This window comes from Lineus longissimus, chromosome 17 (genome assembly GCF_910592395.1).
Source record: "Lineus longissimus chromosome 17, tnLinLong1.2, whole genome shotgun sequence".
NCBI lineage: Eukaryota > Metazoa > Nemertea > Pilidiophora > Heteronemertea > Lineidae > Lineus > Lineus longissimus.
The window spans coordinates 15,058,517-15,084,959 of record NC_088324.1 but is presented as its reverse complement, the minus strand read 5'-3'; the positions used below and the strand labels follow the sequence as shown (position 1 = coordinate 15,084,959).

The 26,443-nt window shown below is 42.9% G+C and overlaps 5 protein-coding genes across 6 annotated transcripts; 2 read left to right on the top strand and 3 right to left on the bottom strand.

The window, feature by feature from the left end:
* Nucleotides 1-65: 65 nt before the first annotated feature.
* Nucleotides 66-2,736, bottom strand: LOC135501196 (exosome complex component RRP4-like). The gene is made up of 7 exons (XM_064793118.1): nucleotides 2,613-2,736; nucleotides 2,144-2,381; nucleotides 1,983-2,048; nucleotides 1,485-1,650; nucleotides 1,217-1,296; nucleotides 676-804; nucleotides 66-324 (listed from the first exon to the last, which is right to left on the bottom strand). The coding sequence occupies exons 1-7, from the start codon at nucleotides 2,729-2,731 to the stop codon at nucleotides 247-249; spliced, it is 876 nt and encodes a 291-aa protein (XP_064649188.1). The 5' UTR covers nucleotides 2,732-2,736; the 3' UTR covers nucleotides 66-246.
* Nucleotides 2,737-2,852: 116 nt separating this feature from the next.
* Nucleotides 2,853-7,292, top strand: LOC135501748 (uncharacterized). 2 transcript variants are annotated; one of them, XM_064794023.1, is made up of 7 exons: nucleotides 2,853-2,929; nucleotides 3,241-3,613; nucleotides 3,882-4,205; nucleotides 4,493-4,650; nucleotides 4,847-5,069; nucleotides 5,297-5,436; nucleotides 5,764-7,292. In XM_064794023.1, exons 2-7 carry the CDS (start codon nucleotides 3,248-3,250, stop codon nucleotides 6,905-6,907), a joined length of 2,355 nt encoding a protein of 784 aa, XP_064650093.1. In that variant the 5' UTR covers nucleotides 2,853-2,929; nucleotides 3,241-3,247; the 3' UTR covers nucleotides 6,908-7,292. The 2 variants fall into 2 exon arrangements, with proteins under 2 accessions (XP_064650093.1, XP_064650094.1); XM_064794024.1 differs by having other exon boundaries at nucleotides 2,857-2,929; nucleotides 3,244-3,613.
* Nucleotides 7,293-7,703: 411 nt separating this feature from the next.
* Nucleotides 7,704-9,816, bottom strand: LOC135501398 (small ribosomal subunit protein uS2m-like). The gene is made up of 3 exons (XM_064793506.1): nucleotides 9,687-9,816; nucleotides 8,750-8,890; nucleotides 7,704-8,580 (listed from the first exon to the last, which is right to left on the bottom strand). Exons 1-3 carry the CDS (start codon nucleotides 9,748-9,750, stop codon nucleotides 7,916-7,918), a joined length of 870 nt encoding a protein of 289 aa, XP_064649576.1. The 5' UTR covers nucleotides 9,751-9,816; the 3' UTR covers nucleotides 7,704-7,915.
* A 728-nt stretch (nucleotides 9,817-10,544) lies between these two features.
* Nucleotides 10,545-21,428, bottom strand: LOC135501223 (nuclear pore complex protein Nup214-like). The gene is made up of 17 exons (XM_064793210.1): nucleotides 21,276-21,428; nucleotides 20,882-21,008; nucleotides 20,376-20,593; nucleotides 19,873-20,068; nucleotides 19,434-19,666; nucleotides 18,956-19,250; nucleotides 17,534-18,810; nucleotides 17,140-17,289; nucleotides 16,521-16,786; nucleotides 15,757-15,927; nucleotides 15,493-15,647; nucleotides 14,527-15,252; nucleotides 12,453-14,328; nucleotides 11,968-12,161; nucleotides 11,595-11,732; nucleotides 11,304-11,508; nucleotides 10,545-11,033 (listed from the first exon to the last, which is right to left on the bottom strand). The coding sequence occupies exons 1-17, from the start codon at nucleotides 21,324-21,326 to the stop codon at nucleotides 10,736-10,738; spliced, it is 6,576 nt and encodes a 2,191-aa protein (XP_064649280.1). The 5' UTR covers nucleotides 21,327-21,428; the 3' UTR covers nucleotides 10,545-10,735.
* A 980-nt stretch (nucleotides 21,429-22,408) lies between these two features.
* On the top strand, nucleotides 22,409-25,994 carry LOC135501776 (vesicle-associated membrane protein 4-like). The gene is made up of 6 exons (XM_064794076.1): nucleotides 22,409-22,639; nucleotides 22,898-23,099; nucleotides 23,425-23,525; nucleotides 23,901-23,980; nucleotides 24,241-24,292; nucleotides 24,631-25,994. Exons 2-6 carry the CDS (start codon nucleotides 22,930-22,932, stop codon nucleotides 24,660-24,662), a joined length of 435 nt encoding a protein of 144 aa, XP_064650146.1. The 5' UTR covers nucleotides 22,409-22,639; nucleotides 22,898-22,929; the 3' UTR covers nucleotides 24,663-25,994.
* Nucleotides 25,995-26,443: the final 449 nt, after the last annotated feature.

The following is a 26,443-nucleotide window of genomic DNA, read 5'->3' as shown; positions in this document are numbered from 1 at the left end:
TTCTGTAAAGTTACCAGCATTCCATGAAAAAGCATCAGTCAATCACTATCTTCTACCCCCCCCCCCCCCCCAACCCTAGAAATCTAGGGCATCGCTGAGATAGTCACTCCAATTATTCACAAATGAATATCCATCTCATTCCGAGTGCCACATTCAGCATGACTTAGTCTTTAGTACACGGCTATCTGATCCAGTCTTATTTTGTATCCGATGTCCAATGTCTCTCCACCGAAATGAGCATAAAACCTAACTTTCTGTCTCGAGTCGCTGTCTCGCCAAACTAACCACCTCATCCTGAACCTCTGGTTTGAGGAGCTCCTTGATCTGAAATAGATTTGTCAACATTATTTTCTCTACATGCGTGACAACTCAAATACAACAGAGGAGAAAGACGGTCACAACCTAAGGAATCCAGGATGGCGATGATAAGTTGTCTTCAAGACATTGGGTGATATAAAAAAAGACTAGCAAATGCTTTTACTTCAATTTTGTACAGAAAGGCCTAGTGTAAATGTACATGGAGTTTTAGATAAAAGCATTTGCTAGTCTTTATTCATATCACCCAATGTTTTGTGTCCTAAATTGGTCTTTTGTGGACAAAGTCACAACCAGAATGCAGGGATAAGCTCCCTTCACATCCTTTGCAAGCACAATGATTAGTTACTTCTTACTTACAGCATACTTTTGTGAAGCCTCAAAGGTATACAGCACACTGGTATCAAATAGCATCATTCGGTTATTTGCCATGGCAACGACACAGTTCCGTAACCGAGCTATGACTTCTCTGTCCACTCGCTGGACTGGCTGAAAATCAAGACAAAAGGTGTTTTTATGCGGTGAGCGTGACAAGGCGTGTCTCTGCTACATGGTCTGTCTTTGTTCTACCCCATACACAGGAGATATCTGTTACTGGCATACATGTAGAAATAGAGAAGAGCACTTTCCTCAAATTGATTGAAATTGATGATTCCGATGGCTATGTCAGTCCACAGCAAAGAGATGTGATAATAGCAGCTCATTGTTTAATGACTCTTGTTTACAGAGAGACTGGCTGAGTTGCCTGTCTTGCATTGTCTCAAGTACCCCTAGCTAGAGGGCTAGACTTCCTCATCGACTGAGAACATTATGAAATCCAACTAATCTTAATCCATGAGCTCTGAATCAACAGCTATTTCTATTGGTATGACAGATTGGATGTCATTAAATGAAGACTGACCTGCATACTCTGTGTGAATCCTCCTGTATTATCTGTGTCCTCATTCACCGTTGGTGATATCCAGATGTATCCATTATTACCTGCAATTGAAAATTAAAGGGTGCAGGTCACTGAAATTATTCTTAAAGAACCTTCTGACCATTCATTCGAAAGTGCTTACCGAGTGCCTACTGATGGTAAATTGGTACCATGTTTGTTGTGATTGAACTTCACTCGTCACACAAAGTGTCTTAATTGGTAATGTTGACAAACAGCTCCTATCACTCACCTAATATAATACTAGCACCACAAGGGAGATTATGAAAATGGGTTTTTCTCCGTCTGACTAAAGAAGGTGAGACTCGGACCAAGACACCCTGGCCGAGTTTGCCATACTTTAAACTTCTGGTGTGTAATGAGAGTGAGCCATCAGAGTATACAGACTGCACCTCGGCCTGGAGTGTGGTTAAGGAGAGATGTTGTGACACGAAGACATAGAAGACGACCTGAGATTAGAATATCGCAGCTTTATTATTAATTTTAAAGCTCCTCGGTTCAAATGTATAATTTTTATAATGGAATAGGTATAAGCCTCAATTTGACTTCTGAGGTTTTGCCGAGACAACCAAAACCTCCACTTCGGTGTCAGTTCTGCAAAACAAAGATCTCCCCCACAGCATCAATGAATGTCCACTCAGATTTTCCAGCCTTTCGCTGAATTACACCATGAAAAATTGCACAACTCCAAGATTCTGAGATAAGTTAGCTTTGACTTTGAGAAGGATACACTGATTAGATCTCCTTCGACTAAATAGTCTCTCATCCTTCTCTCGTCTTCTTCTGATCTTTTCCTCTGAAAGTAAAAAGACATGTTTAGACTCAACAGGCCGCGATACGAGAAAAACCTTTAAATGTCCCCTGGGTGGTCTCTTTTTTCTATCAACTCACCAATTCACCACCAGGTAAATTCACACTCGATAGCAAAAGGATTGAATGTAGTTTTGAATGCGCCTCCACCCGCCATCTCTTCTGAGCAACATCGATGATGCGCCCAACAATCACGTCTCCAACTTCTCCGTGGTATCTCGTCTTCAATGGATTCACGCAGATCAGTTTATTGACACGCTCCACAACACCAGCAACTGAAGCATGGAGTTTGTCACTGTCCATGAAAGTGCCATGGCCTCTGAAAGACAGAATAACAATATTAAACTTCTAAGATAACAATGTACCGGTATTTCATGTACAAAATATTTATTTGGTTCAAAATTTCATGAATTTCAGTTCGGCAAACATTTCACAGATGGCGCTGCGGTGCCACCTGTACATTTTTACGTGCAGATGATAGGAGCGAAAAAAGAAGCACTGACTAGGAGACGATGGGACTGAATCTATGCATAAATCTTGGTTCTCTGACCTCATAAACCCTGCATCCGTCGTTATAACATCTCCAGGAGTTACTAAATGCTGCAATTCATCGACATCTGGGTCGGTTTTCTTCACACGCGTGTTCGCAAGTCGAATATCGACCGCCATGATTGTTTTTCAATCTCCGTCGATATTGCGCGTATCGTGACGTCACAAGAGAATGACGGAATGTACATGAATGTACAGTGAGATAGGAGCTGCGTAGAATGAATTGTCAATAGCAACTTGTCAACAACATGGTGGACATGGTGGAGCGGTGTACCTTTTCCATTCGTTTGAAATGTGATAAAAAAGGCTAAATCAAGGGTACAGCTATGTTATCTTTTTCTCAGACGTGTTCTCTAACACCTAGATATATCCCATAATACGACTAACTAAAAATAAAACGATGGTTTCATCCATAAAACCTTGTCTTTATTTACCTTCCCTCAGCCTGAGGGGCTCAGCTCAGTCGGGACATGATCCGGATGCCATCATTATATCAATCATCATCTCGAATGGCACTGCCACTGCCTTATCTTACATGTTAGGCCTACTTGTATTGTATATTCCTCTTATTTATATTATATGATAATTTATTAAATGATGACAATGACAACGACTTTTTCTTTTTCAAGTAGCAAAATGGTCAGCATCCCAGATTGGCCGCGGTTCGCTGGCCGACTGACTGACCAGCCAAAGGTCATCAACAGCCAACAAAAATATTATAAAATGCGAGAAGAGGAAGCGATACGTCAGGCTGAAGAACACGGCTACTTTCTAACACCAACAGCAGAATTTCTCGCCTCAACGTTTACAGAGGAACAAGGAAAGGAGGACATCCATTACATAAAATATGTGAAGTTGGACGGGGTGCATATGAGGCAACTTGGTGAACTTGGGATGGCCATGAGGTTGAAAATTTGTGTGCTGAGTCATAATTTCTTGACAAGATTTGAAGCACTGGGGACGTGTCGTCAGTTAGTTAGGCTGGATCTGCATTCAAACCAGGTGGGTTAAATTGATACTACCAGATAGACAGTGTTCCAAGCCTAGATTTGATCTTGTCAGTATTTTCACTTTCTTGATATAAGTTATTTATCAGAATTCATGTATGACTTATCACATTCACTGGTCATGCTGATGGGATTCATTTGCTTTGTGACGAGGCAAGCAGCTGTTTCAGTCCTTTTAGAAATAAAATGAAGCCCCAAAGGCTTAAGTTGCCCTTACCATGTTGCAAGAAGAAAAAACCTTGATGTCTCTCCTTCTGTTTCAGATTAACTCTGTTCCTGGCATTGCCTTCTGGTCAGGAATGAAACATCTTGAAATTCTGAATCTCCATGACAACCCAATGGGAAAGATAGAAAACCTTCACTATCTGGCTGCATGTCGACGACTCCGAGCCTTAACCCTTTACAACACACCTCTAAGTCTAAAGAAAAATTATCGCCACCATGTTGTAAACAGTATCTGGACTCTGGCTGCTCTGGACAAGTATGTCATCTCAGATGAGGAGATTATTGAGGACGCTGCATTTGGAGGACGATTCTCAACAATGCATCCTAATTTCTACATTGATCTCTGCCCGCCAACTCCAAAGGTAACTCAACGTGAATGCCTCGGAATCATAAAATAGTTGAAGGAATTATTGCTTGTTCAACTACCACATGACCTATTGATAGTTCAAGTTACAGCGAAGCAGTGTGTTCCTTGGTTTAAATGGTCATTGTTTTGCCAGGAACGACATGTAAAAGTTTAGATTAGGCAGCTCAGTTGTCTCCTGTTATACTTTGCAGTAGTGCCTTGTAACTGACTGGCTCTTACAATACATACTCCAGTCAACTTTCTGATATAATCATTTTGATTGCTTCTCAATCTTTTTTACAGTTGACTGAGTTTGCTATCGAGATGGCTGCTGTCGATTTTATCCGATCTGAGATTACATACATCCAAGCTCATACCTCACCAGTGCTTATCATACAGGCACACATCAAGGGCTACTTGACGAGGAAAAAATTCAAAATGGTGCTTGACACAAGAATTTGGTAAGGAATATGACTTTCAAATTGTGGAGTTGACATTCTTACAGAATGTTCTCAGTCGTTTTCAATGTCTTGCCCCAAAAGGAGAATGCGTAGCCTCCCGGACCTCCCCTGGATACGCCTACCGGTATATGTTCCCAGTATAAAACTGTCCTTGTCTTGAAGCCTGTTCTGATACCTTCCACTTCTCTTGATCCAGGGCATCCGTAACAATCCAAAGATTTTGGCGAAAATACAAAGGTTTAACTCAGCCACAAATGTCAGGCAGGCCTATCCCTGTTGCTCCTTCAACAACACCTGTCTTGACTGATGCTCAGATGGTGGAAATGAAACAAGACTTCGATCAGTACGCACGTAATCGGACACCCGGGTCAGCGGGGCGGAGTGAGAGATCTGTGATAATCAGGGAGGGAGGAGTGGATGTGAGTACCTGCATGAGATGAAAGCTGGCATCAGAGTACTTGAAGTGAAAGTAACCATCAGTGCACATGTCACTGCCATCTCCTTGTGAGAACTCCGCTGATATGAAAAGTCACATTCAAACCTCGAAACCACAGAAGCAGAGCTATGCAGAAGCAGAGCTGCTACAGGACAAAGACCTAGCCAGGCACTGAGGAAGAAGTAATTATTCCTTTCCAATATATTTCAGTCTAAACCTGGCAGTTCCACCATGAGAAGGGAATCGCCTGCCAAGAAACTACAGATCAATGTGAAGAAGTTACAGCTGAGTACGCTAAAGGCTTTACAAGATGATGCTGAAGCATTCGAGTCAGAGTTACCAACGTTTAGGTAGGTTTTAGAAGTGGAAGCGAGAGGTATAGTGACTAGATAGCATAACGACATAGCTCATCAGAATTATATTGGGGGAAAAAACAACCCAACTTCAGAAAAACAGATTTTAGATGTATTGCAAATTACTGTGTGAAAAGTCAGCTGTGGTAAGTAGGTTCTCTCAAAAGATGAGATGGTTTGCAACTTCCCCCTTATATGAAAACCGATGGTGCATCATTTTGATGTTCCCAGTCTGTAGAGTTTAACATGTGAGACTAAGAATCAAGGTATAACAAGCAACTAAGGATATGTACTGGACTATAACTTATGCTATCTCTTATTCAGGACGGGGACAGAAGTCCACAGATCGACAAGGCTTCAGAAAAGACAAGCTACAAAGCTGGAGAAGCCGCCAAAAATAAAAAGTGTCAAGCAGTTCTTTGGACCCGTTGTGCCAACCTCATCCCCTATGACACCCCCATCGATCATATCAGCAGACAGCGATGAGGTTCCCGTGGTCTCATTCCGCCTGCGTGGATTCAAGCCGCAGATTCTGCAGGTTGATCAAACGACAGAGATGATCATTGCACGGGCAGAGGCTGGGAAGGACATCAGGGATGCAGAAGCGGCTGGACATCGGCATCAGCAAATGTTGCCAAAACCGAAAATCATCAAGAAACAGACTCTTACAAATGATCAGAGAATATTTGCAAAAGTTCATGGCACGATGAGTTTATCATGTTTACATGCTGTGCAGCAGGCATACAAAGACAGAGAAAAAGCAGAGCGGACAAACGGGAAAATTGAAAAAATACTGAATCTGCGAGATGAACGGGAAGCAGCCAAACACAGGATAAAGGTATTCCACGAGGAACGCCGGAATAACATTCTCATCGACAGGCAGAAGGAGCGGGCAAACACTTTAGAAGTGTTAGAGAGACGTGAACTCCAACAGTTAAACTATCTGGATAAGAATCAAGAACTCCGTAATCGTGCTAAAGACTTTAAACGTAGTATCAATCAGGATTCAACGTTTATTAATGATTTTAGTTGTCAGCATACCTCCGTGTCGAATGCTTTACTGCGGCATGATCGCCAGGCGAGAGTCGAGGATACCATGCAGGAGAAACTGGAAACTGTTGAGGTGAATCGGGATGTTGAGTTGGAACAGCGGGACTTGGTGAAGAAGTACTTGGAGCATCGCCAGCTAATGCGGCAGGCTGAGACAGCCGTCGCTCGGGCTTCTCTCGATACGAAAATACTCCAGGAGACGAATGAAGACATTATGAAAGCGCATGCGAGAGTTGGCCAGATACGTGAACTCAAAAAGCGTGCTAAGGAACTGTGTCCTCTGCCTAGCTCAAGTCGACATTCTATTCCCCCGGATGATATGAGCCGTGAGAATACCCAGGGGCTTGATCGTTGGAATACTAAGGTTGCAATAACATCTGGGAGGGTGGGCAAACATCATACAGTAGTCATACCGTGAATTAGGCCTTTGAATTAAGAGCACAATCAAATATACTACTGGTAGTATTTTGAGAGGTAGTAGACTAGCCTTGTTTGATTCTTTGTTAATAGGGAAATTTGTAAAAGTTCCCAGCTGAAAGATACTCATGGTCCCAATGTTCGTGCTCTCTCATTGATTTTGATCGCGAGCGTTCAATGATCACAAACAACATAAAGTTTTTTCATCACCCATCTCCCTCCCTAACCACTCCTGTTTGTACAATGTTTAATGTGTGTTTGTATGAGACCAAGTCTGACTTTCCATGACATACTGCAACTGTCAAGTCAGAGCTGTATATGTTAACATTCATGTTCATGCAAATATTTTCCGTAAGTTTTCCTCTTTAATAAAGTGCTGTTTATCACATGGCGAGTCTTGTCATTTCTATGCCATCGTAGAAGCTATGTTCCTCAAAGATCGTCTTCAGATTTCACTCGTCGTCACACCCAGGAACAACGTGCTGGTCCCAAGTTTGTCCCCAAGATAGAATTGAGAGGACAACTCGTAATGTGCTGAGACAATTTGGGCCCCCAACTTGTACACTGAGAATTGCTCTCAAGGACAAGGTATCCCCCTGGAAGAATTCACCTCAAAAGGGAATACAACCCAAGGAAAATACATCTCTGAAGATAGATAATTCATCACTGGAAAATATAGCACCCAGAGATCAGTTGAATATGTCAACCCCTAGGCTCAGAAAAAGTCGTCCCTGGATATTTCTAAGGTTAGGTAGCTGAAGGTACTTCAGAACATAAATAAAATTTTAAAGACATAATTCAATAGACTATTTTATTCCATGAAAAACAAGACATATCTCCTGAGTCATTGAATACTTGGGCCAAAATATTCTTAAAACTTCTTGCCCTGTTGGAAGGACGTTTGACAGTTTGTCACTTGGCAACAGCCGTTTTTCCAATGAAGATCTTGCTCGGTGTCAAAGAAGAAGAAAGACATCAGTCCATACACACACAGCGTTGACAGTCTGTACTAATCCAATTGAATTATGTAACCTTTCTCCTCTAGTTCCTTCCTTTTGGCTTTTGCTTTCATTATAACATCCTTGAACAATCTCAGGTAAAGTCGCACTGCACTGGGTGTGTCATCATTTCCAGGAACAGGGTACGTTATCAATCTCGGATCACAGTTGGTATCCAAAATACCAATCGTTGGAATGTTCAATTTTCCAGCGTCAGCTATCCCAATATGCGTGTCCAAAATCGGGTTCAGGGTGTTTATAAAAATGCACACGTCAGGTAACCGGGTAATTGCGTTGAACTGAATCGTTGCATTCGCGAAGACACCGCCCTGCCAGAAACGACAGTGGGAATACTCCCCACAGTCAAAAGCAGTTTTTTCAACCTCGGGCAACATTTGATAACTCCGACTAACAAAGAGAATAATCCCTTTCCTGAATGCAATGTGCCCTGTAAAATTCAAGGCGTCGTGGAGAAGTTCAACTGTTTGTTCAAGGTCAATAATGTCACAATTGAGTCGAGACCCGAAAATGTACGGCACCATGTATTGGTGACGAGATCCAGCCTTGTGACCTAAGTGAACTTTTGCATCGAAGAGATCTTTCAGCGACACCATCTCCTTGACACCAAAGTAATCTTCATGGTCTGAAGGGTTGATGATCTTTGTCTCCATTTCACCTGAAACATTAGGATCGAGGGTAAGAAATGCTGAATATTACAAGTCACCCAGTTTAGAAACCAACCAAATTCATACATTTGACTTGTGACACAATGTTAACCTTCAAAGCTGATGTCTTGCTCTGTATTACCAATGTTTCCTAAGTCAATCAATAATGCCAATACTCACCTTCTTTACTTTGCAAGCTCTCCTGTTTTGGAACAGCACCATCAGACATGTATGAACTGACAGAGAATGAGCGAGCATGTGATACTGCGCCAATAGGTGTTGTCACGGACTTCCTCCATAGCTTGGGTTTCCAAAGCCTCCCTGGAACAATTAATGGAACATTTATGAAGCAAGCAAATTAGACAAAAACACAAGTGTCACGGTATAGCCTATATTCGCTCCTCAAGTCTAGTCCTCATATTTTTAAAGCCTTTTTGAAGTGTCATCATGTGATTGTCGTATTACGATCTTGCATTCTGAAGCATGAATGGGGCATGCACTTATAGAGCCTCATAGCCTAGTGGTTAACACTGCTGGCTACCACGCAATAGGGCCCGGGTTCGATCCCGGGGAGAACCCAGGATTGTATTTATGGATGAAAACCGGCGTGGCTTTCAAGGAACTAAAATTCCTGGCTCTTCACAATACGTACATTAACGTATGAAATAGTCGAGGGTCTGTCGGATGAGACTAAAAGCCGTGGTCCCTTGTACCTAAGTGTCTATGCCAGGGCAAGTAAAAGATCCTACAATACATAGGTGGACAGTAGCCCGGCTATACTAGTGGACTCAATACCTCCGGCAAAAATCCAATAGGGTTACGACGCCGGTAATGATATGATATGATGCACTGTACACTCGTGTGTGACACATTGTGTGGCCGTACAGGCCACACAATGTGTTAAGACGTGTACAGTGTTAAGACGTGTACATTGCATGATGTGCATGCAGCATGCAGCCAAAGCATACGGAATTTGGAGGTCAGTTTTGAAGGCTTGAAATGGATGAAAAATCGGTCAACAATACCGAAGAAGTAGACTTTTACATGAGATCAATTCAGTATCTATCACATCAAGCTTTAAATGATACGAAATGTTCTGATTTTGAGCTGCAATTACCTGAAAATTGGAGAAATTTTCGGAAGAGCACGACTTTCATGGAGGCTGCCATCTTGGCGGTCATCCTAAACAGCTACAACCAGCGTCCACCAGGTTTAAAGTCAGGTATGAAGTCATCAAAATAAAATTTAGTAGCCATAAACGAAATAAGTACACCATAAAACACATTTCCTGAAAATTTCATGACATTTGGGTGTAAGATAAGGGAGATGTTGTCTAAAACCACAAGGCTCCTGTAGTGTAGTATTGGGAAGCCCTAATAGTATCATGGCAGCCGACTAGGTGGTTGACGCTGGTACATTTCAGGCAACAACTCGCTAATCTAGCACACAAATGTCATGGAATGTTCAGGAAACGTTGAAAAGGTCCTGCTTATTTCGTTTATGACCATTAGATTTTATTTTGGTGACTGCTTTCAAACCTGGCGACGCTGTTTAGTATGACCCCATCTTGGATTCACCTAAAATGCGGAACCAAAGACGGCGCTCCGGTGTAACAGGAGAAAATGTCACACATGAGGCACAACCCAGTCTAGCGCAATGGATGAATGGAGTCGCCTTGAAGTGACGACTTCTGTACAAACTGTCAAACTATCACAATATTGAGACTTTTCCTTGATTCAGACAGCTTAAGTGTCATACCACTATATCAAACCAGCAGCTGCAAGTCCAGGTTGTGACTTTCCCCGTCATTATCGATGACATTTTTAATTGTATTTTTACATCAGACAAGGTTGTGACAATGTCTTTGTCTTCTCTGAGCCATCTTGAAGGACTCTGTTTTTACAATGCTTGTTGAAACTTGTCTGTACTTGACAATATCATTTTTCAACAGATAAACAATAAAAGTGAATTTAATTAACTATGATTTTATTTGAAAAGTAACCATGATTATTTTACAAATAAACAAGATATTGTTGTGGCCAGTCGAAGATGTAGAAACAACTGACCTACAAAGAGTTTAGGTCCTCCACCACATTGGGGTCACCATTCGTCACATCAAAGATGTCCCATTTCATCAATTCATTACACATCATTACATAGTTTGTTTTATGACCTATATGCTGTGAAAGATGATTGCTTGGGAGTCGCGGGAGAGCCAAACCCACTTCCACTAGGACTACCAAAGCCTCCTCCTCCAAATGCTGGACTTCCAAACCCGCCTGCATTCTGCTGACCAAGAGCTCCAAATCCTGATGGACTCTGTTGAGCAACTGCTCCAAACCCTCCTGGACTCTGTTGTGCAACTGCCCCGAATCCACTTGGGCTCTGCTGTGCAACTGAACCAAAGGATGGCGCGGCAGCCTGACTGGCCATACCACCAAATGTTGGACTGGTTTGAGCCAAACTGAAAAGAAAAGTATAATCAATGTCAGGTTGAGTAAAATAAGAGATGTGACAGCCTGAAGGTTATCACTTCTGCCTAACAAGCTTTGGGCCCCAGGTTCGACTCCCATGCAATTTTGGCTACAAGCCCAGGCTCTTGAGGTCCGTTGGATGGGACAGTAAGACGTGGTCTGTTGTAATCTTGCCGAGTCTTCACTGGGGGGGGGAACTACTGCCAGTGGTCCTTGAAATCAGAACAATTGTGCCTAGGTAGATAACTATGGCTCCTCACCTTGCAAATCCGCCAGCCGCTACAGGAGAGGATGATCCAAACACCTTTGTCGTCTGCACATTCCCCGCTGGCGGTGCCTGGCTGCCAAATACTGGTTGACTGCCAAATCCTCCTGTACTGCTGCCGAATGCTGCCGTACCACCAAACGCTGGAGCACTCCCAAATGCTGGAGCAGAGCCAAATGAGGGAGAGCCTCCAAAACCACCTGGAAGTCGACATCAAAAGTGTTAATAAAGAACAAAGACACAGGTGTATCCTAAGGATAAACCGTCAAAATAAGACGTATCTCACCTCCTCCTCCGAAACCTGATGAAGTTGCACCAGGACTGCTAAACGATCCAACACCTGTCGAGCCACTGAATGGTCCTCCAGGCTTTGTTGTTTCCTTATTGCCAAATGCTGTTGCACCACCACTACCAAATAGGCCACCTGCATTGAGAGAAAGAGATGATCAAATCTCATGAATCAATGTCATTAAGATTAACCTCCAGTCTATGACTTTGAGGGCAATATCATGCTGACCACCCTTTTTGAGAATACACAAATAGGGTAATTTTGAAGCAACACAATCATCCTGATTATACTTTTGGGGTCTTCAGCATTTTACTCGTACACCAGGTCTCACTTTATCACAGTAAAGCCACATTCTCATTTTGCCACTCACCAGAGGGTGAAGACTGACCGAATGAAGCCGTGCTGCCAAACACGTTCTTGTTTACATTCTCAGGATTCGGCTTGCCTCCAAGGCCAAACGCATCAGATGATCCACCAAACGCTGAACTACTACTGCTAGTCGATGTTTGACCAAACAAAGATCCCGACTGTCCAAAGGCTTGCTTGGATTGGCCGAAGGTGGACCTGGAAATAGATTGTATTTAATTTCTACAACATGACATGTGTGTCATCATCAAGATGTATTTCCAACAATCTCTAAAGGAGGAGGGTCCCAGTACAAAGCCAGCGCAGCACTATCTAGCTTCCAGCATTCCTAGAGAACCGTTCTGAGATGTATCAGAAACATTTTCAGATGTATATCTGCGAAGCCCACAAAATGGGAATTCCGTCCCAAAAAACCACTGATCAAAGGTACTTGCACAGGTGACTGGTGTATGACATCATCATAAAGACCTAACTATTTTCTCAACTTACCCAGCAGACGATAGGCTCGGAGATGCTGGAGACTGACCAAAGGTCGTCTTGCCAAATCCTTGGGATCCAAATGCTCCAGTTGACGTCTGCCCAAACCCAGAACTTCCAAAAGTACTGCTTGGTGTACTCGATGCAGTCTGACCGAATGCTGAAGAGGTACCAAACCCTGTGCTGGTGGTAGAACCAAACATGGACACAGAGGTGGTGGTGGCAATTGTTGCCGGTTGGCCAAACACGCTTGTTGTAGAAGCAGATGATCCTAACACACTGGTTGAAGGGGATGGAGTTTGACCAAACACACTTGATGAGGACGTTTGTCCAAATGCCGACACGGCAGGTTTGCCAAAAACCGATGTCGATGATTCTGATTTTGCACCAAACAGAGATGGCTTTGTAGCTTCCGATGTGGATGTAGATGTAGCCAGTTGACCAAACAATGACGTTTTGGGTTGTTCTGTTTTTGGCTGGCCAAAAAGAGAAGGTTGATCAGACGGAGATGTCACGGCGGTCGAACTGGCTGCAGCTAGGCCAAATGAGCTGGTTGAGGTGGTGGATGCTGGTTGACCAAACAGGCTTGTACTTGATGATCCAAAGGTAGGTTTGCCACCAAACAGGCCTGTGCCTGTAGTTGCAGTGTTAGGTGCTGTTGGAGTCTCAGTTGGAGTGGTAGGAGTTGAGGAGCTAGGAGCTGTTGAAGTGCTAGCCACAGAGGTTGTGGAGGCAGACGCTTGGCTGAAAGTGCCAAGCCCAGATGTCGTGGCTGTGCTGGTAATGGAAGTCGGAGTTAGTGCAGGGCTCAAAGCAGCTGCACTGGTTCCATCAGGCTGGACCGCAGTTGTTGTTGATGATACTGCTGATGTTTGGGTAATGAGACCACCAAAGATGGTTGGTGTTTGTCCAGAAGTACTGGGCTGTCCAAGTGATATGGTGCCACCACTTGCTGTGGATGTTGGTTTCACAAAGGAGAAACCAGTTCCCTTGCCAAACAAAGGTTGGGACGATGTGGAAGTTGGCGTCACAGGAGTCGTAGCAATGGAAACTGGCTCATCTTGTTCTGCGATTGTTGCAGCTGTAGAAGTCACTGGCTTCGCTCCCAATCCCCCAAACAGACTTGTTGGCTGTGCTGCACTGGCGGTAGCAGCCTGTGCAAATGAGAAGCTTGTTTTTGGAGCACTGACACCTGACGTGGAGAGATTTAAAGGTTTGGAGCTTGATGTCAATGCTGCAAAACTTCCTGAAGTTGAGGCCTGAGCTGTTGCAGCTGGAGTATAAGTTGCGGCAGAAGAGGCAACACTTGCTGTATTCGCTGCATCTTTTGAGGCCGGCATGAATGAGAATCCTGTGCTTGCAGGAGGGGTTGCCACAGGAGTTTTTACAGTGGTACTTGTATCTTCAGTAGCTTTCCCAAATGAAAACCCTGACTTGGAGGTTGGGGCTTGGCCAAAACTGAACCCACTCGCTGGAGTATTTCCTGCTGTAGCATTTCCAAAGTTGAACCCAGTACCACCTGGCGATGTTGCTGGTGATGCAGATGTTGGCCTAGCATGTTTTCCTTCTGGACTCCCGGTGGCACTGCCAGGTGCACTATCACCAAAAGAGAAACCGGAGCTGGTAGATGCTACGCTTGAGACTTGACCTTGTTTTGGACCTCCGAAGCTAAGACTTGTCGTTGGCCGGCCACCAAATCCAGCACTGGTAGTTGACATGGTAGAGAATCCCGACATGGAACCAGGACCAGACACTGGGTTCCCTTGGAATACACTACCTCCAAAATTTGGCTTGGCGTCAGGTTTAGTGGCCATAAATGCAGTGTTGCTCGATGGGGCACTAAACCGAGATTTCATCGCAGGAGGCTGCACGGATGGTAGGCTTAGTTCTGGAAAAGGGCATTGCTATACATTAGTTGCAGACATGGAAAAACACACCGAGTTTGAAACAAGATCTATTTTCTCAAACTAAGACCATGATGAGTTATTACGAGTTAAATACGCCAAAGGTCTGAGCATAGCTTTGTTGCAGCAGCAGCCATAATATTAAAGAAACTTCTCGAGAAGAAGCAGGCTTTAACACTCACCAGGTGATCTGCCATCAGGGGGTGGGGTGGTTGGTGGTGTGATGTCCTCCACTTGTGGTAGATTCCTCTGAATAGGTTTCACAGCATCTGCCGACTTGGCATGGACCGCCACAGGCTTGTCTAACGTAACATTTGTCGACCCTTGATGACTCGTTGGAATATTCGCAAACGATTTGAACTGACCCAATAGAAACTTGTCTTTGGCCGACATATTGGCAACATTCGGACTCATCCCTGACTGGATCTGCTTCCCGACGCTCACGTTTGCTGGTAACGCCGGCTTAGACATGTCAAGTTTCACCGGAGACGTTATATCCTGCTTCAAATCTAACCCAGGGTATGCAACTTTCACGATCGGCTGTTGCCTTGGCTCGCCTTGTTTTGGCGGGCTACCGTATGTTATTGTGCCTTTCCCGTGGACATTAACGGCAGGTTTATACAGCCTGGGAAGTGGCTCTGCCGCCTCCATTTGCACTTTATTAGGTGTTGACTGCATCAACAGATGTGGCATAAATGCTCTCATCTGTACCTCTGTCATTGCCCTGACAGTGTTAGGCTCATAAACAGCATCATCATCGCCATCTTCTTCTTCTTCTTCTTCCTCTTCTTCCTCTTCTTCGTCCTCTTCTCCAGTCTCCTCTTCATACTCATCTATACTGCTCTGACTATTTGACAGCATCCTGTTGAGAGCTTCAGCAGAGATAATCTTGGATATGGAGAGGTTTGCTGAAAAAACAAGTTTCTAAAGTTAGATTGATGATTTCAAAGTATGAAATGAAAACAGACTGATTGTCAAAGTTTCGCCTCAAAAATTCTCCTCACTCAATGTCAATGCTGTGTGAAGACAATGGAGCCAAGAAATCCTTTTTTCATGAAACTATCTGCTCCAACAGGTCAGCGAAAACACCTCCTACACACACATCCTTTCTCTTTTTGGTTCACATTTAACTATTCCACGTTTCTTACCAGGGGCTGTACTTTTGACTGGCGTGATCTTTCTACGGCCTAGTATCTCACGCAGCTTGGCTTGCTTCTGTGGCGACACCTGTGGGGGTGATGCCTTGCTAGGTGTCATGATTTGTTCCATCATTGCGGTAACAGGAGATGATATCGTGTCCTCTCTGAAATGGTGAAAAGACATTCCATTTAGGAAGGGAACTTCTTCTTCTGCTGTGAATTTGCATATCACTGCGTTTATGCATCAAGTTACACACCGACATTCAGACTTACTTTTTCAATGTGGATGGCGATGCTATCTCCCATGAGGATGTAGTGTTAAACATCTTCACGCCCTTGAGTTGCTCCGTGATCTGTTCCAGCCTCCGCTGCTGCTCAGAGATGACGTTTGTGTTGCAGCTCAGTGACCGGTAGATTGTGTCTGATGCTGGACTCTGGAGACGCCTAAACAACAAAAGCAATGATCATAATTATTTCTATTGCAATTCGATGAAACTCTTGGTGTGGCCGATATTTCCGGCCAGTGGCCAAATTAGCTGCAGGCATACAGGCACCTGCAAGCACATAGAATTAAGGATAAGCAAGGATAAGGTTGTTGTAGAGTGATAAACTCAAGGAATGGCACTGGGCCACACCAAACATTCACTTAAATAGGTATAAGTATATATATTATGTAATGATTAAAGGTATTAAAGAGCATTAAATCTAGTGTATTGAAAAAGGCAAGACCAGCTTGTGCTGCCATCTGGAATGGGCAGCACAACTATTAAAGACATTAACCCATTCTCCCACATTGGCAAGAAATGATTGTTTGGTGAAAGCAAGTTGCTTTATCTCCTTCTGCGTTAGCTCCAAGAATCTCTGAGGATGATGCAGTCATTTTCAGCATGGTGCCTGACCAACATTGGCTTTCCCCCATTTGAACCTGGGCCCTTTAAAAACATGAACTGCTAAACTTAGTAAACTGGAAGAAGCCTATAAAGCACCTTGGATTCATTCACAGAAAGAATTTCTAGTTTTTTTCCAGAATGACATACCTTCTATTGCCCTTCTTCCGAGCCTGAAATTGCTCCCATTCTGCATCCAACACTGAGCTGGCATCGCGTATCCCACTGTCAAGATAGTGGTACAACTGATGGATCTGGTGCATCGTCCTCGAACTCGCTGGGTCCAGCGACCTTGACCTCAACAACTGCAGATATTCAGGACGACTGTTGCGCTGGCTCTTCATTTTACAATCTTCAACTTGAGCGAAGATCTCGAGACATTCTGATTTCAAGGTGTTTACTTCTTTGTTCATGCACTAAAAACAAATATGGTGACATTTTATAAAGGCTCCTGCATCCGTAACCTTCATATTCTTGAAGCTGGACACTAACTTTAGAAGAATGCCTTAGCTCTGTAAACAATGCTCATATCATATGCAGACAAAACCACTGCCAACCCACTACATGGTTGGATGGAGACTAATAAACTCATATCAAAGGCCAAGATTATTGGTTATTAATGGGCAAAGTACAGTAATTTTCGAGAGGGATGGGAACATTTTCAAAGAGGTTTTAGAATATTCAAAGATCTTTTCATCTAAATACTGCAGAATTGCAAAACCTGTAAGCCACAGAAGACATTCTCTATTACCAAATCATAATTACATACCTGAGCATTTTCTTTGATTTCGGCACAGAATCCATTCATCTCTTTGATCTGCTTTTTAATGTACAGCATCTCATCTCCTGTGCCAATATTTACAGTTCGAGGACCAGCTTTGACCTTCAGCTCATCTAACTCTTTCTGGAAGTTGGAGGTCTGAAGAAAAGATAACCAAAATATTCATAAATCCCTGATCAATGATTCACGTCAAGAGAAAAATGTGGCCAGGTAAGGTTTCAAAAGAGTTTTATATGTCGTAATGAAACAACCTAATGGAACAATGCTAGCTAGAGTGAATGTGTAAACTAAGAACGTTTCAAGTTTGCCATTTTTAGTGTAACTGGTAAACTAAGAAAATCACTGTTTAAAACGATGAGAAAATGTTGCTAAAGACAGTTACCTCATCCAGGATACTCTGTATAAATGGATTAGTCGAGCCGGCTTCCTTGGCACTGACTACGCTCTGCTGTAATGTCGGCCCACCAGTTGGTTTCATCGGCTGTGTCCGTGACTGAGGCTTCAGCTGCATCGAGATGGGTCGTCCTGGAGTCTGCGCAGTTGCAATGGGTCGGTTAGGCGATGGCTCCTTGTTGGCAGTCGCTATTGGTCTGTTCTGTGATTTGTTGGCACTGGCAAGAGGGCGGCTAGCAACCGGTAACTGTTGTGGTGGGATGGATGGCTTGCTGACAGCTGGTGGTGGCGGAGTTGGTTTGTTAACAACAGGCTGTGGCTGCGAAGATGACTTTGGCGATACGAATGCAAATCCTGACCCAGCTGTCTGATTCGCATTCAAAGTTTGGCCCGTGAACGTATTTGTTGGTTGGGAAGGTCTGGTACTTGTAGCAAACGACGCTGTACCAATCACAGGGGTCGGATGAACTGTACTAGCACTGACGTTTGGTTTCTGTTGCATGGTCAAGGGCTCCGTATATCTAGGTGGCGGGGCAGTCAACTGAGGGTTGGGGAGACCCAGGCCAAGCTGAACACCACCCTGGCCAAGCTGAACACCACCAGGCCTCTGCTGAACAGATAGTAAACCTGCCAGTGTTGGAGCTCCAGGTACCTTGGCTGCCAAGGAACCAAAGGATGGAAGAGTGGCTTCTTTGGCTGGAGCGCTGAAACCTTGTGTTGGTGAGTAGGCTGGTGGCGGGGAAATAGGTGTGGCTGAAGGTTGTGCAAGAGTTGCACCAAATGAAAAGCTAGATGCCTTTGGTGGTTCTGTTGGGGAAGTCCCTGTTGCAGCAGGGGTTGTACCAAAAGAAAACGCTGAAGTCTTTGCACTTTCTTGATTTTGTCCACTAAATGAAAATGATGGTTTGCTAGCTGTAGCTCCAAATGAGAATCCTGGACCTGTGGGAGCTGGGGCTCCCAAGGAGAGTTTTGGCTGTGATGGTTGGGCAGGTGGGGAAGGAGTCTCCTTAGGTGCAGGTGCTGCCGCCACAGGTCTTAGCTGTGGAAGAACTGCAGCTGCCACCTGAGGTTGAGGGGATGGTATTCCTCCAATCTCGGATCCTGGAGCAATGCTGACTGATCCAGGTTGTCGTCCACCCTGTGGTATTGGCTGTGGTGGCTTAGTAAGGTTTGGTCTTCCATCAAACATCATGTAGCACGGACACAATACACCATCAGTAGACAGAAGATACAAGATCGGGGATGATGGATGTGTCTTGTTTTCTCCTAAGGAAAGAGAACGCACATATAACAAGTTTCGAGGACAAGATCATAAATCTGTTTCTGTAGGAACTTGATAAAGCCTGTCAAGTGAAATAACTTGACATTATATCGACAAAATAGTCAGAGCACTGTTTACAAGAAATCTTACCCAGTGGAATCTCATATGTGGATGTGAAGTCGACACCAAAACCCATTGGATATGTGTTCTCCTGATCTTCAGTCAGCGGCAACTCCGCTCGCCCAGAATCCTCTAGGCTCCAGATCTCCCAACGATTCTTGTCTTGGAGACCTCGTCCCAGGAGGCCAACCTCTTGACCCTTGTACGATACACCAATGACCATCTCCCACTCCATGATCTGGGTGAAGAGATATCCTGCGTTGCGCTCCTCATCACAACCATAACTTATGTCATCATAGCCAACAAAACTAGGTGGGGCAGTTTTCTAGAAAGCAAAAAGCCATTAAATGTAAAACATAAACAAAACACTCACATTGGACTTCTAGAAAGTGTAACCTTGTTCTACAGACAAGTTTGTTAAATGATAGTTCTTCTTCATCTGCATTCTATGAAAAAATAATGCCGTGTTCAGGGAATATTTCCTCTCTTAAAACTCAAAGACACTTACTGATGTAGTTGTGATGACTATCGCTGGCTGAATCGTTGAATCAGCCTCAAGGGGGATGTATGACCCTACAAACACATTCGTACTGGCCCACAGCACGTCAGTCACTTGGAAGGTTTGGTTGAAGACATTTGGGCACGGAATATTGGCCTTCACTTCCAACTTTTGACCATACTGGGTCAGGGTCCCATCTTGTTTACCTGCCACCAGCTGCTTGCCCTTCGGACTCCAACAGACTGAAAAGAGATGTGGAAGTCAGACCAACTTTTTTATTCATTGAACTATTGATTGACCATAGTTTGGTTTGGAATGACCACATTGGAATGCCACTTAAACAGCTGGGATAATTACTGGTGCCATGGTCTCATTTGAAACTGAGGTTGATACTTTAATTTAAAATCAGACAACTAGAACATATGCCATGAAATAGAACTCAACTTACTTGCAGTGAAATTATATTCCCTTCCAAGTCTTGCAATTCTTGCAAACTGTTCCGCCAGCATCCAGAGCGATAGACTTCCATCAGTCAGGCAGATGGCTATGAGGCCAGGGGTAGTAGGGTTCCACTGCATGCTGGAGACAGTACAGCATGGTGTCGAGGTGAGGGCAGTACTGAAGAATGGGGCTGGCGGTGTTCCCTAGGGAAAGAAAAGACAGTAAAATATTCATTGCATACGGAAAGGACCTTTTTTACATAAACCTTTCTCCTGTTTGATTGTTTCTTGGGTTTCTGCTTACAACCACTCATTCTCTAGCAGTATTCACCAGTCCACACCACCACTGATTGCCCCGCCAATCCATTAAACATACACTCAGCTGAGTTCTAGTACGAGATTGACAGTCTCGACCCAATGCAACGAAAAGGAATTCTCCTGCAACAGACGTGTTAGGCAACCCTCCCCTGGCTAGCACTTCGGCAGAATGTTGTATCAATTTATCACTTACTTTATTTGCAAACGCCCTGATGTCAAACAGCAGCAGATGAGCTGCCCCATTCCTGTTGACAGCCACAGCCAAGGAAAGATTATCTGCACTGACGCAGATATGGGTCGGGCATAGCTGCAGCACCACGTTCCCCCAGAAATCAAAATCTTCCACAACTTCATTCACTTGTCTTCCGATGCTTCTTTCAATGATGCTTGTAGTTTTCAATATTTTGAATCCTGAAAATTTGATTGATGACTGATTAGATTGGAAAGACCTCCATGAGTCATCCCAAATTAGAGGTCTCCAAAAACCGCACTCTATCAATAAAGGCTTAAAGCTGTGAAATTAAATTTATCACACAATGAAACTGGTGTCAACGTGAAAAAATGATAGTACGGTAGGTCTTACCTGTAAAAATCAAAAGCCAGGGAAGACGCTGTAAAAATCTGTCTTTTCATATAAGGGTTGGAACCTGTATTTTACTAGAAATGTACACAAGAGCAGCACAAATAATGGTCACTCACCCACATCACTTCCAACAAACACCAATCCAAAGTTATTCGCTACAGCCACCAGGCTTGTCTTGCTCAACGGTAGGTGTGCTGGCGTTTCAGAGATTCGGATCTTGCTCAGTTGTTTGAAGCGAAATTCCTGAAAAAAACAACACCATCTCACATCTGGCATCTTAATCTTTGTTACACGAAGTGTCAAGACCGTTTCTTAGAAGTGCAGCGAGATTGACCACAGAGTAGCCTAGTTAGCCTTAAATCGCATTACTTTCAATTGTGAGACATTTTCTACTTCTACACCATAGATGAATGCATGGCATTGTCGATTGTGTACAAAATGTAAATAGCAGTGTGAGTGTAGTGTAGTGTTGAGTTCTCGAGTGTGCATGCAGGATGAGTAATCACTCACTTTCTCTTCGCGTTCTGGAACCTCATTGTCATCGTCATCTGTAAACGCCATGACTTTTGTATTCAGTAGACTTTAGCGCAAAAGTCCGACAGGTTTTACAACTTCCTTTCCAAACAAAAATTAGCTCAAACGGATTTCTTCTGAAACTGAAAGGGGTTATTTCCGCGACTACCGTGTTCCGAACACTAACAACGAAAATGACCTTGGGTCTCGTGAGGGAGTTTTTCCCGAATGTACGCGATGATGACCTGCCCCGACCTGCCCCTACAGGACGTAACATCTATTTTAAAATGCGTTTCCATAGTGATTGCATGAGGGCAACCCATTTGTGCCGTATATCACTGGAAACGCCCGATTCCCCTGATTCTGCAGGATGCTAAATCGGTCATTTTATTTCTTTAAATAAATCATAAGCGTCGCATTTGCTCCAAGCTCTGTTCACCAATGGCAATATTGCCAATTGGGCCGGACAATCACGGAAAAGCCAAAATATTATACATTTTTTCCTGAATAATTCTTACAGTGACCATTCTCCCATGAGACAGTTGCTTACGCTGCACAAAAATAAAAAAAAAATCGAGGGTCAACCATTGAACTTTTGAGATATGTTGAATTTTGCACAAATCAGCAAAAAAACGCACAAACTGGCACTGGAAGGCAATTCAACACGGGGCCGACGCACTTCCAAGTTCAGTGTACACCGCCGTCGGCAACAACAGTAAAATGCGTATTGTGAAAGAATATTATTTGAACTAGTTAGAAATATCACAATTTCAACAAATTCTTTGATAATTATTCCACATTTGGACACTAGACCTCGCATTTCCCCGTCCACAAAGTCAAAGGCCACTTCGAAAACCTTCAAAAAAGGGGCAAAAAGGCCCGTCCACTCATTGATCAAAATCACCCATCAAAATAATTTTTTTCTTGTTTACTTTCGCTGACCCATTAAAAAGATTATAATGCATAATATACTGCACTTTCTTTTAAATATATTGAAAGACAAAGAAATGCCAGCCCACCAAACTTAGAGGGTCGCTGTCCACACTTTCGTCCGGACTTTCGTCCATACTTTCGTCCACAGTTTACACCTACCCGAAATTAAATACCAAAAAACTCGGGATAAACTCCCTAACGAGACCATAGAGTGAGGTAAAACAATCAAAATGGCGACGTGTTGATAATTTTTCCAGACAGAACACAAATGATATGCCTTAAAGACAATATTTGTTGATCCAATTTTTTCAAAGTTGCCTTGAACATTTACTCTGTTACTATATCGACCTTTAAAGCGAAAGAAATAAAGGATATCAGCATTAGTTGCAGATTTATCAGCTGTAGAACTGGTCAGATCAGAACAGAAGGCGAGTAGTACTAGCCTAGGCTAACTAGGCCTAGTATCATATGTAGACTTGTAGTTCCCCAGACTCGTGAGAGTGAGACTGACATGTCGGACGGCCAGAGTGCACCATGAATGTACATGATATCCATAGACACTCTGCCGATACTGACTTGAAGCCCACTTGAGTAATGTATACTGTCTTCATTCTTATTCCAGTAAAATCAAGGGTGAATACTGACTTGAAGCCCAATTGAGTATACTGTCTTCATTCTTTTTCCAGTAAAATCAATTCAAGGGTGAAACAAAGGAAAAATGCCTCCCAAGTTTGTCAGAAAGCCTGACCGGGATGACTATGCGTCCAGTGGTGCATCAGAGCGGATGAACTTGCTTCAGGACAACTCCGATGAGGAAGACTTTTTCTTGAATGGACCAAATGCCCGTCCTGGACGGTTGGTTCCTAAGAAGGACAAGAAAGTTGCCAGGTAGAATTGGCATGGTTACATGATGTAGTATGACTGGGTAGTCCTATTCCTTCTGCTGTTAAACCTGTTAATTGTAACCAATATCAAGATTCTTGTATTCTCACAAACAAACCTATTATCAGATGTCAATTTGTCTGTTTATAATCCATAAAGGGAAGCAATTGTCCTTATTCCACCCAACAACTTAACAAGATTTGAGTTGAATGTCTTTCATTACTAAAGGTCAATGAGGGTAACTTGAATTGCTTCAATCTTTCATGCATCTTTAAGGCGTTGAACACCTGTTTCTTTCATTTGTAATGCTCCGATTTCCTATTCCTTGCAGACTTCAAGGCCAGGTAGATGAAGTGATAGATGTGATGAAGGATAATGTGGGCAAGGTGCTGGAACGAGGTGATAGGTTGGAGGATCTACAGGACAAATCTGGTATGTCTCAGGTGTAAACCAAGGGTAGGGTGGAGAAGAGGCCAGGGTGAAAAGTTATATTTTCATTATCTGTAGTTGAAAAGAAATCACAGCAACGAGTGTATTTCAATAAAGATCAGGCGAAAGATGGTCTCAAGCGTACATATTGTCCATTGTGTCTTATCATGAGACAGCATGTCCCTTTACTTGTTTGAAACTACATCTGTGCCAAGTCATAGAGCCCCATATTGTGGCTGATGGGTCATGCACTGCCGCCGGCTATGCTTAGCACAGTGAGAAAGTAGGTCACTTTGGCTGGCTATTGCCTAAAATGCCTGACACACAACATGTAGTAACTACCGTACCCTTATGTTGTACACTTTCGTTCTATTTCAGAAAATCTTTCCAGTAACGCTGATTTATTCCGAGTTCGAGCGAAAGGACTAAAGACGACAATGTGGTGGCGAGAGTGTAAGGTACATATCAATATCAGATACCTGTAGAAGGCCTACACATCCCAGGGATGTGCATCAGAATTTATGGTAATTACCAATGTTGGAGTCTTACTGTACTGAAATAGCCTCTCTTTCTCTGAGGTATCCTGTTGTCTAGGACATCAATGGTACTAGCATGTTTTGCTGTTGTTTCTGGTCTGCAGCTCGCTTTGTCTCTTTAATAGTGAAGGTTTGGATCATTTATCTTTTCCATTTGTTTAATCTGTTTATTTTTGTTACAGATGCGGGTTATCCTTGTGCTAATTGTGGTAGTTATCTTATGTATCATCATCAGTAAGTACAGGTTTTGTTGTGTCTATCAGTGGAAATCGATTGACTCCTATTTTTTCCGCCTTCACTCTGAGGCCAGAGGTAAAGTATATTGGAGGCTGCAGTCCACTCAAATGGGTACTTTTGCATGCCCCGGCAAGCACACCTGGTACAAGGGGTCTTGGATCTGCATCTCATTCAAAGGACAAAATAATCACAGTAAACAAACTTATCTAGGATTGCAAATACACATAGCAGTGCTGGAAATTGAACCCCAGTCCCTTTTTCTTCATGGTCGTAATGAGTAGACAGTGTCTCTTCTCTGTGGAGAGTTATTACTTTTCCCTCTTCTTTCATTTCAGTTCCAATCATTGTCCAGAAAACTAAACACTAGTAAAAGCTATGGATAGTGTCAAATGATCTGTTGTGCAAATGTGCAAATGAACTTTCAACCAACATGACTGCCTGGTAGGAATATGTCTAGAGACTGCAGTGAAGGAATTACTTCAGATGTTCTCTTTTAATTGTCTTTACAATAGTTGAAGAAATTGTAAGATCATCTGGAAGCAATAATGTCTGCTTCAATGTTGGTAACATTCAATATGGTGAATTGTAAAGTCTGTGGGAATATGTCTGCATTCCATCAATGACTCAAGTGTTGAATTATATGGGAACAAGCAACTGGGTCCAGGGTTCAAACTGTGTGACCTGACTGCACCTAAAACATTGTACTTGTGTTAGCCCTGCCTTCTTCTTCCAAGGCTGATTGAGTGTGCGAATTCTAAGTCCTTGACGGAGTCTGCAATCGATGCCTGAAAATGTGTTGTAGCCAAGAGGTGAGATGGGTCATCCTGGTATGAGAAATCTAAGTGATTTTATACAAGTCAAACAGCTCATCTCCCAGTTCGAAGTTGTTATCTATGTAATCCAAGCATGTAATATGGAAAAACTTTGAAATTCTACTGTTTCGATCAATCATCAATACTCGAGTTATGGAAAAATACGTAATGTCATAAGTGAGGTGGTTGGGTCATCTTTTGGCAAGTTATGTTCTATGACTTGTAAAACACTTTCGACTTACTGCTTTGTATATTGCACAATTACTTTTGGGTGGAAAGTGTAATTTTAAAAGTTTTCCAGTAAGAAAGAAAACACCTCCAAGTGATCATTGTCATGAGCTGCATTTGAAAATACATGTAGGATTATATGCATGAATGGAAGCACAAGAATATATTGATTGTAACATTGCACCTAGGGGGAAGAACGTAACATACATGTAAGTGTTTGTGCATCTGTCCATTGTTGTCTGTGTTGTATGATGTTAATTGTGATGTAAAGCAGCTCTTGCCTCGGCTGTTAAACTGGTATGGTTGATCTGTAGTTAAGGTCCCTGCAAGATTGTATTGTTAAGAGGTGTGGTTGGCAGAAAGACGTCATTATTTGATGAAATGAATTATTCAACTTTGAACTGTGCTTGCCCACACGATTTCCATCATTATCATTCGTTGTTTGCGTATGAAATTTCTTACGCTGCTCTAAACATTTATTCTGGAGTCAAAAAGTTCCAAAAAGTGATGCAATCAAAAAGCCTTGCGTGTTCTTATCAAAATGTGACCCGCTCTACCAAAACTAGGCGCTTGTCGCATCTGAACTTGACAGGTTGATACGGACTTGTTGTTCATTTCCCTATTGTAGACCTTTTGTGAAATGTGACCAAATCAGTTTGTAATAGATTTCACAAAAGGTCTACGATAGGGAAATGAACAACAAGTCCGTATCAACCTGTCGAGTTCAGATGCGACAAGCGCCTAGTTTTGGTAGAGCGGGTCACAAATGTGCTTTGTGGTGTTACACCTGACTATGGTCATATTTGGCATAGATGAATCTACGTTTGCATAGTCAAAGACGAAAACACATTTTTACAATTTCACACCATTGTTGTTCTCTTACATGTACATTCTTGATATTTTGCTGCTATGATATAAGTTGAATGTGGCTAAATACTATATGCATAAATGCATCACTTTAAAGACTGTTACAAGTTTTCTGAATGTAAGTTTTGAAAACATTGTGGTTTTGAGAAGCTATTTCGTGTGAGAATATTTGTAAAGAAACTTGTATAAATCTTGCATTAAATTATTAAATTGAATTTGTAAATAAAATATCCTTGTATAA